The following is a 14,735-nucleotide window of genomic DNA, read 5'->3' as shown; positions in this document are numbered from 1 at the left end:
GTTCCATGAGTTTTATCTAATGTGAAACATGTTGCTAGGTGTTCAGCTGGGACACCAATCCTTCACTATATTTATGTGATCCATAAATAGGTAGAATATCATCTAATTATCGCCATTAATGCACTCAATATATGCATGCATGGATTTTACATGCTAGATTTAATTTGACACCTTTTTAGAGAGAAATGAGGAGCGAGGGTGGTGGTGTCGGCTCCTGAGGTTGAGCTGAACTGAAACGCGGGACACAGAGAGATGGCCATCACGGCGTCTCATTGGACACGGTTCCACCACCATTATCACTCACTGTTTTTCGCTGATTAATTAATTAATTAAAAGAAGGAATTCATGGTGATTACAAAAAGGTCTCCCAGATTTCCAACATGTGTCGTCATTTCTAATGGAATTTTCCCATTAGTACACCCTGCTTTTGTTTGTTAGTATTTAACCTAAAATCATTACAATAATATCCCCTTTATATACTTTTTAAATTAGATTCTTATTTTATCTAATATAAAAATAAAATTAATGCATATATAAGTCAGATCGGATCGAGTATAAGTTATTATCTCAAAAATCGAATCGAATTATGGATCGAATAAGATTCTCATAAATCTAAAACAAATCAAATATAGTGAAGAAAATTAATTTACGAATAAAATTTAGATAGACTAAAGATCTAATCCAACTCACGATCAATCTCTAGTCATACACCATGTTGATGAATGATGCCCACCATTAACAGGCATCGACCTTGCTACCTATCATAGTACTAAATTGTGGCCGCAACTCAGCGTAACGCCTGCATCGTAATGTTTTTTAAGGTTACCGCGACGTAATATCGGCGCAACGCGATAAGGGAACCGCATCACGATTGTTGCGGTCAAAAACCGTTACGTAACACCGCAACACGTTATAAATTACGCCGCAACACCGCAATAAACTTTAAATTATCTAAAAATATAAAATTACATAGATGAATTGTTCTAATTTAATTCTTAAAACTGAATTATAAATATATATCATTAATAATATCGTAATAGTTATGTTTAAAATTAATTACTTAAATTTAAATTAATTAAAATATTTATTAACATTATTTTAAAATTAAATTAATTTAAATTTAAATTGTCTCATATCTAAAATTGACGTGATTAATTTTAAATTAAATTTTTATATTAACATTAAGTATAATAATTATATGTTTACTTAATATTATATAAATTTTGTATAAGAGAGGAATTCAATTTATAATACTATAATAATATATGTATTTTATCTATTTACTATGATACTATAAAACTTTATCTAATCTATTTATTATAAAATGTTATCGTACAACATGTTTCTTACCAATGATGCATCTTATGATGCACATAATGTGATGTCTTCTTCACATGGAATAGGAAGGAATCAAAACCAAGACAATGACGAAGATAGAAATGCTTTAGATCCGCTATGCCATTCATTTTGGTGGTGAACCATAAGATATAAAATTTTTATATTTGTAGTTATGTATTTTTTTTCTTTCTAAGTTAGGTAAATGAACATTTTTATGTTACAATATAAAAAATTTGATATGATTTTAATGATATTGTTTATATGTTATTAATTAACATTATAATTGTTATTACCCATTATCCAATATGATAACACTTCTATGATTTATATTTGTTTTTAATAATTTTTTATCTATGAAATTTAATACTATGCTACCTATACAGCCCTACTAAAGACCTCACTTCACTTTAGATCACCCTTAACCAGCTCCTTGGAATTGTACGTGTCGTGTAAGAACATATTATCATATTGACCCAACCTATGTCTGAAAACAACTTTGTTACCTTCTGATTCGTCATCCAAAAAACTCTCTCTCTCTCTCTCTTTTAATCTAACCTAATTGCTTCACGTTCTCAACCAAAGTGTTCTTACAAAACTTATGCAGAGGCCAGAGGGTCAAAATCAAGTGTTCTTGGATCGTGTCGGACTCCCTTATAATCTCCTTGGAATATCCGAAATCTCTCTCTTTCGTTCTTAAGTTTCTGCTGTTCATATCCTACAAACCTTTTTATTGTATAATTATCGGTTTGATACACTAATCTAAATCGAATATTATAAAATTCTATTATGAAAGATCCTTCTAATTTAATTTATTCTATTGTCAAGATGCAAATCTCTAACATTACTTGAAAAAATTATTATGTATATATACCCCCACACATGCAACCTTTTCCCTTGCATTACATCAACTAACCCCACGCTTGTTCATTTATCTTTCTGTTTTTGTGTTTCTCCATCATGGCGGAGCTAGAATACCAAGTTGATAATACCAAAAGCAGCAGCAGCACCGCACGTTTAAAGCTCTTCGGCTTCAACGTCTCGGAAGATGATGATGTTATGGATTCCAGCGCCACCAAAGATCCGTCATCGGGGTTGTCTTCGGATCCGGGCGTATTCCCGGCTTCCGGTGACCGGAAGTACGAGTGTCAGTATTGTTGCCGTGAGTTTGCTAATTCTCAAGCTTTGGGAGGTCATCAGAACGCTCATAAGAAGGAGAGGCAACAGATGAAGCGTGCTCACCTTCGAGCCTCGAGAAGCGCAGCCGTTTCATTCGCTAGGAATCCTAATATCTCGGCCTTTGCCCCTCCGCCGTATCTCTTAGCGTCAGCTACACCCGTCGTGGTGCCGGATGCGGTAGGACCGTCGTGGGTGTACCTGCCTCGAGGAGGTCCACCTCCTTTCCACGTCTCACATGGTTGCGTGATCCCAGGCGCTGGTGGTGGTGGTGGAGCGGGGAGGGGCCCGGCTAGTGTACCTTATGGTGGTGGCTTGGGGGATACCGGCGTCGGCGTTGGTCCACAAGTGATGCAAGGTGGGGCCCACCACCATGGGAGGGCGGTTAATGGACCGTCGTTGCGTAGGTTTTCAAAGGGAGATGGTGGTTCCAGTTCTGACGAAGCATTGGGATTAGATTTGCACCTTAGTCTTGCTCCGGCCAGGCCTTGACTCGGGCTTTGCCGTTTGGAGATCTTTGTACATTTTCAAAACATTTTATTTTTCATTTATTTGGAAATTATTTGTTTCACTTGCACATACTTTTTTATTTTTCCAAAGTTACAATCACTTAATTTCCCTCGCCAATATGAATTTTGTACCATAAAATCTAAATTTAGAACGAAAGGTTTCATGTATATAAATTTCACTTAGGTAACGTTTGGTTCGCTGGGATGTTTCTGAGGAAATTGAAATATGTGAATGAATTGGAATTTGAAACCTGTTTGGTTGGCAGGAAATTGAATTGGAATTCATTTCTATATTCTGTTTGGTTCATAGATATGTCAGATGAATTTAATTTCAATCATATAAAATGACAGAATTGTCCTTTCTTGTTTTTTTTTTGCTTAATTTTAGTTTGTTTTATAACTTACATGTAGCAATATATTATAGAAATTTAAAAAATATTAAAATTTCATTTTATTGTTTGATTATTCATTTCAATAAATTATAAAAATCATACTAATAAACATCATAAGTTAAAATCATCTCAATTAGGGATGGTCATGGGTCGGGTTGGGTCGGGTTTTTGGTCCACCCGACCCGACCCGAGAACAAGGGAACTTCCACCCTAGACCTGACCCGACCCGAATATATGAATTAGAAACCCGACCCGACCCAAAATAATAAAAAAATATTTTTATTCAACAAAAACAGTGACTTAATTGAAAAAATTATATATAGAGGGGTATTATTGTAATTATTCCTAAATATATAAGGTAAAATTATATATTTTTTTCGGGTCTGGTCGGATATTTTTCACCCTAAACCCGACCCGACCCAAATATCACACTTAAAAAACCCGAACCGAACCCGATTTTTTTTAAAGCCCGACCCGACCCCGATTTTTTTTTAAATCCGACCCTATCCTGAAATTTTTTAAAAAAATCCGACCTGAATACCAAAAGATTGATGAAGATAGTATGGTCAAATTTCACATTCTCTCCTCCAAAGGATTTTAATTTCATCATATTATGGATGAAATTTACTTTCCCTCCCTTGATGGAATTGGATTCCAATTGCCACCTTATAGTTTACAGTTTTTTTTTTCTTATTATTATTGCTATTTCTATAGGTGGGTAAAAATTTGAAAGTTAAAGTCAGGGGTTTTAAATTTAGATTTAGAATAAAAAAATTTAGTCTGATTTGATTCGATGATATAATTTTATAATTATTGTTTATATATTTAAAGGTATTCAAAATAATATTTTTTATTTTATTTTATTTTAAATTAAGTTTTTATTTTTCTAATAAAAATGAATTTATATATATATATATATAGGTCGGAACGGGGGCAAATTTTAACCTAAAATATTTAATTAGGTTTCGGGTTGAGTATACTCCTCTTAAATCGGAATCAAGTCAGGTACGAGTGAAGTGCTTCAGTTTTTGAATAGAATTCGAGTGGGCTAAAAATCTAACCCGGCCGTTACCTCCCCTAATTAAAGTTAAATGAGTCTTAATTCAATTTACACGTTTATTATTATAGCATATACATAACATGTAGATTTAAGTTTATTTAAACTCGTAATCTCCTTCAAATTATGAATAATAAAGAGTACCAATAATGATAAAAAAACATGAAATAGGATCCAAAGCAATTAAGAAAATGAAGGAATTAGTTGGACAAATGTTGTGTGCTCAACTTACAAGAAGGGATAGATCAAGGTCTTTGAAAATTTAAATTCTCATAGTATATATTATTTTTATTTATAATCTAATTCCATATTCTCTGAATATTTTATATAACTTTTTAAATTTATAGTCTAACATAAAATGTATGGCAATGTGATCCATCAAATGAAACACAACGTCACAACCTACTGCTCGACTACTGGTTTGCTTTGTCAATGGTTTGGTTGGTGATTGATGACACTCTCCAAAGGTAACACCACACTTTGTTTCTTCCTTTATTTCCAAAATGTCAAACGACATGACGAGATTAAACAGGTGATGTCCAAAAGCACTTTAAACCCAAAATGCACATTTAACTGTTAGAGAATCTTTGCCTGCTAACTCGGTGTGGGGGAACTCAAGTTGGAGACATAATAATCACCATCAAATCCACCTCAGCTGTTGCCATACAACATGTGTTCTATAATTTGTCTGTTACTAATCAGATACCTAATTTGCAACCTTCAATCTTATCTGTAACGAATGCATTAACAGTAAGTTGTCTGTGTGAGCACAAACAAAGACATGTTGAAGTGAAGTGTAACAGTCTTGAAACCCAATATTTGTCTTATCACGTGCTTGGAAAAGAAAGGGTTACAAGCTGTAAACTCTTCTTTTACTTTCAGGGGCTCTCCATTTCAACAACCGCTGTGTTTTGATATTAGGGCAACATTATTACTCTTAACTTTCTTCCTACATGCAGCATTACTTTTACCAAACATGCAAGGACAAACTAAGTAACCTTGTCATTGTTTCTTCCTATGAAAAACGGTGTGGTGATTTAGGGTATTACAAATACATTTATATTTTATTATTTTTTTATATTCAGTTATTATTTTTTCTTTATCCACAATTTCTTTTTTAAGATAGGGTATTATCATTTTTATTTTGCCATTTTAATATCCTTACCATTCATTTATACCAAGAGTTTTAAAGATTGCAGCATTGATAATTAGATCATAAGCTGCTGCAATCTTAGTGTCTGGTAAGATTTCCTTGAGACTCATTACTAACATGAGAGAGATTAGGAATTAATAATGTCTTAGGTTGGGATTGTTATGAATCAGCAACTAAGAGAGCTTGTGGGCAATAACAAGCTTACGTGTAAGCAACTAAGAAACCTAATGCATCATCCTAGGGTTAGTCCACTAATTTAAAACAGCTTATTAAATTAAACTGGTCAAAAGGCCTGTTTTTTTTTTGGGTGCAAAGTGAAGTTGAGGATCTTAATTACCTTTCAACATGTCCATAAAGGCCGGTGACAAATCTTTGAAATACTATCTGTCGTATAGGTGATTGATAGATTCTCAACAGGTCCAATATAAAAAAACATATTAAACAAGTGTAAATGGAGGTTTCTTGGATTTGAAATGGGTGGTTTGGAAGGAGTTGATTATGTAGGTGCTAAATATATTCATAAGTTCGAAAATTCGTGTAATTAGAACGTGTTTAGTTCACAGAAATAATTATTATTAGAGACCATAATCTTTTCTAAAATTACATTCTCACGATTGACTTAGAAGAATTCTCAGAAGATAGTAATCCTTTAACAATAGTGGCACTTTCCTCCCAAATAGTAGGAATGCTTTATTTTTTAAATATTTTTTATTTCATATTAGTTTAACATTTAAATGATGTTACATATATTTAAATAGTACTTTAATATTTAATGTATTTTTGTTAATATTATATTTATGATGTTTCTAAAGTTGTATAGTGCAGTTGCATGTTGCTTGAGAGTGAATTAATTAGGAGGTAACACTAATAATTTTATTCTTTGATTTATAAGATGTTTCTTATCTTTAAAAAACAGTAAATTAAATTTATGATCTATAAAATTTATTACTATTTTATTATTTTAAGATTTATTATTTTTATTATTATTCCCTCTAGTTTATTTGACGAATATCATAAGTAATAAAAAATTAAACATATTAAACGTCTAACATGTGACAATTCAAAAAAAAAGTTAAAGAGTGACGTGGACATATAAATATAAATTATATTTTAAGAAATTAGTTAAAATATAATAATTATATTAATAATATGATAGATATAATTTTTTATATAAAATTTAGATAGTGTGATGAGTTTTAACGAAATAGTTATATGAATTTTTATGTAATTTCAATGTAATATTATAAATATAACATGTTAAAAAATATATCAGAATAATTACTTGATAATTTTTCAAATAATCTTATATTCTTCTAACCAAACATCATAATCTTACATTCTTATTAAATAAACGGATACTGTAAAATTCTTAATAATGTACCAAATAACGTCATATTAAATATTCTAAAAAACAATCTTTCATTTTTTAATAGTATGTGACGATTATAAGGTAATATAATATATGTTTAAAACTTTTTAACTTTTTGATAATGTATATATACCATACATATACAATTGCTCGAATCAAAGATTATAAAAAAATAAGTAATTAACATTTCAAATTTCTTTATTTTTATAAGATGAACTAACTTTTATTTTAACGTATAGTAGTAGTTGGCGAGACCGGAAGCGGCAAGAAAATGATATTAAATTTCCCACATCAAATCAAACCCTAGATCACAAAACCAGGTGTGGATTGGGACCCAAACTTCCTGCTTCGTCCATGTCAACAACCACTTGACTTGAGTCGCCTCCCTCATACTCTTTTTAATTTACTAATTTGTGGTGGGAGACACCGCCCAGTGAAAGTTCCAGTCTGTGTAATTAATTAAAATAAACCAAAAGCCAAAACCGAGGGATAAAAGGGCCAACTGCCTATGAATCTCTTAGTCATTTTGATCCAATCAAAACCCAGTGCTTACTCATATTCCAATCAAAATTTCATCACTGGAGTTCGCGTGTTCAACGTTATTGTTGGGACCAGGGCTTTGTTCTGCCAACTGGTTGGAACTTGATATACAACATTAAAAGTTAAGCAATCCCTTCAACATTCTGTATGATTTCTGTTGTTGACAGGAACAACTATAGTCGGTGCATTTTCTATTTTCTTTTATTTGGATGAAGAATCGTAATCTATAATTAAACAACTATTAATCAATGTTAAAATACTTAGTCTTTCAAAAGGAAAAAGAGGATGAAATGGTGAGTGTGGTTCCAGATCCTTCTCTTAGTCTTGTTTTAGATGTTTTGTAATGACTTTTAGCGTAGATGTCAAACATAAAATTATGCTGGCTATTTGTAGACCGATAAAATGAACATATATGTACATAGAAATTAAATTTGTTGTTGGTGGGTAGGTAGATGTGCTCTAGCACAAGGCTGTCTAATTATTTATTGTTGCCTTGCATTGAGTTTTGTAATATTTTCCCAACTAGTTATGACTGGAAATCATTTGTGTAATCCAACATGCAGTACCAAAAGAAATCCAGTGCTAGCTCACCAAAATATGACATTGACAGTGGTTAATTTCTTTTCTTTTTTTTTTAAATTATTGAAGTCTCTCTAGGTGTGAAATGCACCAACATTTAGTATTTTTTAAAAAATATTTAAATTTATAAATGTAATAAAAAATAATATTTGATGTACTAATTATTCTATCTATTGTTAATTAATGAGGGGAAAGACTCAATTGAAAGGGGGGAATGGTTAATTTTATTTAAAGAAAAATAGTAATTCTAATAAATTTAATGAGAAATGAGGCATTTAAAAAAAAGGTTAGGAATTTTAAATATTTAAATTAAAAAATGTTTTATATGTCATGTAATGATTGGGACATACTTTTTCATTAAAGCATTTTTAATGTTAAAAGAAATATTACTATTAGTCTTAAGATGGTAATGTGTGCTGTGAATTCAAATATTTGTGTATATTTATTTCATAAATTTAAATAACATTTAGTTTAAAAAAGTCAATTTTCTTTGCAAAATTGGGGAAAAGAGAATATTAATACTTACTAATTTTTTAACAATTTTTTAACAAATTAAATATTTAATGAATAATTTAATTAATTAAAATATAGCAACACTCCAATTAAAAAAATCGAATTTAAATATATTTACATATTTGAATTCAATTACTACAAGATGTCCAACACCCCAACCTACCGCAGTGCTAATGCAAACTAGTCCTTTGTGGCGGCCATTTCTACCGAAGATAAAACTTGCACCGTCTAATCCCATTTCAAATGCCACTGTTGCTCAGGCATTAAAATCCGGCTCTCGACTCACTACATCTCGTTGTCGGCGAGTTGACACGTTATAGTCATTGGAATCTTTTTCATAGATAGAAAAAAATATAACAAAAACCATAGCAAAATGCTAAGGAAGATGCAAAAACCATAGCGAAAGAGCAATGCCCAACAACTTCGTTTGTTCAAGGATAATGGAATGGCGAAACGTGGATTGCTTAAACAAATTGTGGGTGATCTTTCACTTCCCGACTCTTCTCCTTTTGCGAAGCTCTTGGATTCCTATATTGAATCCAAATCTCTCATTGATGTACGTCGCCTACATGTACGGATCATCAAATCTAATTTTGCGTCAGAGATTTTTATCCTGAACAGACTAATCGATGCTTATGGAAAATGTGGCTCCTTGGAGGATTCCCGGAATGTGTTCGACAAAATGCCTCAAAGAAACATTTTTTCTTGGAACTCGGTCATATCTGTATTGACGAAGTTAGGTTACGTTGATGATGCAGCGGGGATTTTTGATTCGATGCCTGAGCATGATCAGTGCTCTTGGAATTCGATCATTTCTGGGTTTGCTCAGCAAGATAGATTCGAGGAAGCTCTTCACTATTTTGTTGGGATGCATAGAGAGGACTTTGTGCTTAACGAGTACTCGTTTGGCAGTGCTCTTAGCGCTTGTTCTGGGTTGAAGGACATTAAACTCGGTTCCCAAATCCATGCTTTTATATCGAAAACTAGGTTCTTTTCCAATGTTTATATGGGCTCGGCTCTTGTTGATATGTATGGAAAATGTGGTAATGTCAGCTGTGGCCAGAGAGCTTTCGATGATATGAGCGAGAGGAATAGAGTTTCTTGGAATAGTTTGATCACTTGTTATGAACAAAATGGTCCAGCTGGTGCAGCTCTTCAGGTGTTCTTGAGGATGATGGATTGTGGAATTGACCCAGATGAGCTAACATTTGCCAGCGTTGTTAGTGCTTGTGCTACCTTGTCAACGATCAAGGAAGGCAAGCAGATTCATGCTCGTGTTGTGAAATGCAATAAGTTGAGGGAAGATCTTGTCTTGGGCAATGCGTTGGTTGATATGTATGCAAAATGCAATAAAATCAAAGAAGCAAGATTCCTTTTCGATAGGATGCCAGTTAGGAATGTAGTGTCCGAGACCTCAATGGTAAGTGGGTATGTGAAGGGAGCAAGTGTGAGAACTGCAAGAATAATGTTTGCGAAGATGATGGAGAGGAACATAGTATCCTGGAATGCGTTAATTGCTGGTTATACACAAAATGGGGAGGATGAAGAGGCTCTGAGGCTTTTTTGCCTCTTAAAGAGAGAATCTGTTTGCCCAACTCATTACACTTTTGGCAATCTACTGAATGCCTGTGCTAATCTCGCTGATTTGCAGCTGGGAAGGCAGGCACACACACACGTTTTGAAGCATGGTTTTCACTTTCAATTTGGAGAAGATTCTGATATTTTTGTTGGCAACTCTCTTATAGACATGTACATGAAATGTGGATCGATTGAAGATGCTAATCAGGTCTTCAAAACTATAATGGAAAGGGACTGGGTATCATGGAATGCCATGATAGTAGGATATGCACAAAATGGTTATGGGAAGAAGGCTCTCGAGTTGTTCAAGAATATGTTGGCATCCGGCGAGAAACCGGATCATGTCACTATGATTGGTGTTCTTTGTGCTTGTAGTCATTCTGGGTTAGTTGAAGAGGGGCGACATCATTTCTCCTCTATGAGTAGGGACCTTGATTTGGTACCATTGAAGGACCATTATACATGCATGGTTGATTTACTTGGTCGAGCTGGTTGCCTCAACGAAGCAAAGAATTTAATAGAGACAATGCCGATGAAGCCTGATGCTGTTGTATGGGGATCTCTTCTCGCTGCTTGTAAAGTACATCGGGATATTACTTTAGGAAAGTATGTAGCGGAGAAGATTTTAGAAATCGATCCTAGCAACTCCGGACCTTACGTTCTTCTCTCGAACATGTATGCGGAGCTTGGGAGATGGGGAGATGTTGTTAGAGTAAGGAGGTTAATGCGGAAACGGGGAGTAATAAAGCAACCTGGTTGTAGCTGGATTGAGGTACAGGGTCGTGTAAGTGTTTTCATGGTGAAAGATAAGAGACATCCTCAGAGGAAGGCAATCTATTCAGTCTTGAACACACTCATTAAACAGATGAAACGAGCTGGGTATCTACCAGAGGCCGGTGACGAAGAAGCTTTCGAGGAGCTTGCCACTAGTGCTGCGGTTGGTTGATAAATAGGGTAGTACCGCGGTTGGTTGATAAATGTTTTTTGTAATGCAACTTAAAATGGTAATCTTTTAATATTTTCGCAATAATTTTTTAACCTTATTACTTTATATGTTGGTTCTATGGAGTAGTGGTCCGCACTCTGGACCTAGGTTCGACTCCGGGTAGGACCTTTCTCATTTTCTTTCCCCAAAAATTAAAAACTGTACTTTATATAGAAAGTTGGGCCTCGTATTTTTTTTTTCTGAATTTGTAAATTCAAACAAACCCTACACTCTGTCATCTTTCTATATTGCGTCTGTCCCTTTCCGCAACCGAAGGAGGAGGCTTTTCAAATTTCAAACTTTGAAGAGAAGACAAACCGAAGAAGAAGAGCATGGAAGAGAGTTTAATACCCAAATTAGAGAAAGACGAGAAAATTAACCGGCGGTCAATAACATGGGCTGCTGTTGTTGAAGAAACAAAAAGGGTGGGTTACCTTGCGGGACCTATGGTGGCTGTGACCATATCGCAGTACCTCTTGCAAGTTGTATCGAAGATGATGGTGGGTCATCTGGGTGAGCTTGCTCTCTCTAGCTCTAACATTGCCATATCTCTCGCCGGGGTCACCGGCTTCAGTTTTCTTGTAAGTCAAATTTGCATTTTGCTTCCACTTACTTTATCAAGTGTTAATATTATATTAGCACGTGGAAATTAATGCCGCCATTTGATATTGTTTTTCTGTGGTATGTTTGTTTTTTATTTGTAAGTTTTTTATTTATACCACTTCCTTTTCCTGTACATTTTTTAATATATTTGTAAGTTTTTATTTATGGTATGTTTGTTTTATGCATAAAACATCTTTGTCAATATAATACCGACACCTTCTTCTCGATGACGGCAACGATAATAATAAAAAATTATTTTCTTTTAGATTCTTTACTTTATATAGTATAAAATGATTTAAACAATCAAACAAATGTATACTTAATATTTTTGGACCTGTTGGACTTAAGTTGCCCAATTAAGATTTTAGCATTGTGCAATGAACATATGACTGAACACTTTTCAACTGGCTAAAGTGCGAGCATCAGTTCAGTTTTGTCTGCTAAATCTGCACTAGCAAGACTTGGATGCTAATGGCAGTAATTGTCACTACTATTACTATCTGCTTATAGAATTTCAACCTACTAAATTTTGAAATTTGAATGTGATTACCAGCTAGGAATGGCTTGTGCATTGGAAACATTGTGTGGACAGTCTTATGGAGCTCAACAGTAAAGAAAAGTGGGAATCCATACCTACACTGCTATATTTTGTTTGATTTTAGTATGCATCCCTCTGTCGCTCCTATGGCTATACATTGGAAGGCTGCTTGTTTTCATTGGTCAAGATCCCTTAATCTCACACGAAGCCGGTAAATTCGTTCGGTGGCTTATCCCGGCACTATTCGCCTATGCTGCTTTTCAACCACTTGTTCGCTACTTTCAGACACAAAGTTTGATCACTCCCTTTCTCATATGCTCTTGTATCAGTCTTTTAGTTCATATACCTCTATGTTGGGCTCTGGTCTTCAAGTTTGGGTTAGAAAGTATAGGAGGATCATTAGCCTTTAGCATCTCAAACTGGTTGAATGTGATTTTCCTTGCACTTTACATGTGGCACTCTCCCACCTGTACAAAAACTCGTGTCCCCGTTATGATGGAATTATTCCAAGGAATTACGGAGTTCTTTCGATTCGTTATCCCTTCTGCCGTTATGATTTGGTATGTTATCTCCTGTTCTTCTCACCTTAATATATATGTCTATGCTGTGGAAGCTCCTTAATGTGTTCCTAGTTCAAACAATTGCAGCCTTGAATGGTGGTCATTTGAGCTACTTATCCTGCTTTCTGGCCTTTTACCAAATCCTCAGCTGGAAACATCAGTCCTGTCTGTGTGGTATGTTTTGTTTTGGATCGATGCATCATATTGTAATTATTCTACTAATAAGTTTTTCTACTTACCCAAGCAGTTTCAACACCATATCAACACTTTATGCAATACCATATGGACTTGGTGCAGCAGCAAGGTATGTTCTGATTTGAATGCACATACATTTTAATTCTTTACCGACTAAAGTTGCAACTTTTTCAAACCAAGTTAATTTAATCAAGAATCATTTTTCGATTCGTATATATAGTACTAGAGTTTCGAATGAACTAGGAGCAGGGAACCCCCAAGCAGCACATGTAGCGGTGTATGCTGGTATGGCTCTTGCAGTTTTAGAGACCCTTATAGTGTCTTGATCCCTGTTTGCAAGCCGACACGTTTTTGGTTATGTTTACAGCAATGACAAGGAAGTGGTGGATTATGTGACAGCCATGGCTCCTTTGGTTTGTGTGTCTGTTATTCTTGACAGCTTACAGGGGGTTCTTACAGGTTAAACACTTAAACTCGTTATCTTCATGGTGAAGAATTAATATATTTCCAAGGAGATGAATGTTATAGTGGTAGTCTTATAAATGGTTACATGCTTGGATTAGGTGTTGCAAGGGGATGTGGATGGCAGCATATAGGAGCTTATGTTAACCTGGCAGCATTCTATCTTGTCGGAATCCCTGTCGCTGCCACCCTCGCCTTCTGGCTACGGTTGAAAGGGGTCGGCCTGTGGGCCGGTATACAGTCCGGTTCTTTGACCCAAACAATCCTGCTCGCCATTGTTATTGTAACCCCCCAGACCCGGTCTGTAAGATAGACCCAAACCTAAGCGGGTCACATATCCCATTCAGAGGTTTTTTTTATCACTTATAGAACGTTAAATATAATATAAAACATAATATTAATAATACAGATATGTCTAAAACGATAATAAATTACATGTCACCAAACATAACCGAAAAACATATAGAAATATATGTTCGTACAAAATAAAGTAGTTGATTTATCCTGATGCCAAATCTGCTAGCTTATGGTCTGATGTTATCTGAAAAAGGGTAAAAACTACAGAATGAGCTAAAAAGCCCAGCGTGTTCCATACAGTGTATATAAAAACATATTGATAAAAATATTCCAGTAAAGTCGGTTTATGCAATCATGTCGTTAAAAAAAATATGAACGCTACCCCCAGCCCATCACAACAGAATGTGTAGGTTCCCCAGAACCATACACCCAGCCCACACAACAAATAAGGCTCTGAGCACAAAGTCGATGAACCTGCTGATATACTTCCTTCAACAATACCCCCAATGATGGAGATGTTCATGAATGTATTTGAATGAAAACAATGATTAAATCTTTAAAACATAAAAGTGTTCATGCTTAACAATAATATACAGAAATACGGAAATCAGAAGACAAGTCAGTAGTATACAGAATTTCAGATATCGAATATTCAATATTTAGAAAATCAATATAAAATACCGTAACCAGAAATCATATCAGAAATATGTGGCAAATCAGATGTCATATACATAATGTTCAGATGTATATTTTAAAACAGAAATAATTAACACTGTCGGGAAATACACCTGTAACAGTCTGAGAAATCAGATAGGGAAGCCTATTACTGGGTCTGTCGATCACGTTTTGCTGCAGCGCTAGATCCTACGAATTGGAAAAATCCATATTGGAATC

General features: G+C 34.4%; 2 protein-coding genes and 1 pseudogene across 2 annotated transcripts; all 3 read left to right on the top strand.

Moving 5' to 3' along the window:
- The first annotated feature begins 1,862 nt into the window (after positions 1–1,862).
- Positions 1,863–3,177, top strand: LOC120215084 (zinc finger protein GIS3-like). Its single transcript, XM_039212862.1, has one exon. The coding sequence runs from the start codon at positions 2,296–2,298 to the stop codon at positions 3,001–3,003; it is 708 nt and encodes a 235-aa protein (XP_039068793.1). The 5' UTR covers positions 1,863–2,295; the 3' UTR covers positions 3,004–3,177.
- Positions 3,178–8,853: 5,676 nt separating this feature from the next.
- LOC120215227 (pentatricopeptide repeat-containing protein At2g13600-like) lies at positions 8,854–11,151 on the top strand. Its single transcript, XM_039212951.1, has one exon. It carries the CDS (start codon positions 9,069–9,071, stop codon positions 11,145–11,147), a length of 2,079 nt encoding a protein of 692 aa, XP_039068882.1. The 5' UTR covers positions 8,854–9,068; the 3' UTR covers positions 11,148–11,151.
- A 185-nt stretch (positions 11,152–11,336) lies between these two features.
- On the top strand, positions 11,337–13,963 carry LOC120215107 (annotated as a pseudogene).
- Positions 13,964–14,735: the final 772 nt, after the last annotated feature.

The sequence above is a fragment of the Hibiscus syriacus genome, unplaced genomic scaffold, assembly GCF_006381635.1.
Source record: "Hibiscus syriacus cultivar Baekdansim isolate YM2019G1 unplaced genomic scaffold, ASM638163v2 tig00110114_pilon, whole genome shotgun sequence".
Taxonomy (NCBI): domain Eukaryota; kingdom Viridiplantae; phylum Streptophyta; class Magnoliopsida; order Malvales; family Malvaceae; genus Hibiscus; species Hibiscus syriacus.
The sequence above is the reverse complement of the archived record's forward strand: the minus strand, read 5'-3'. Positions and strand labels throughout refer to the sequence as shown.

Bases quoted from the DNA above. Each gene is read 5' to 3' on its own strand.
- LOC120215227 (XM_039212951.1), top strand. From the start codon at position 9,069: ATGGCGAAACGTGGATTGCTTAAACAAATTGTGGGTGATCTTTCACTT.
- LOC120215084 (XM_039212862.1), top strand. From the start codon at position 2,296: ATGGCGGAGCTAGAATACCAAGTTGATAATACCAAAAGCAGCAGCAGC.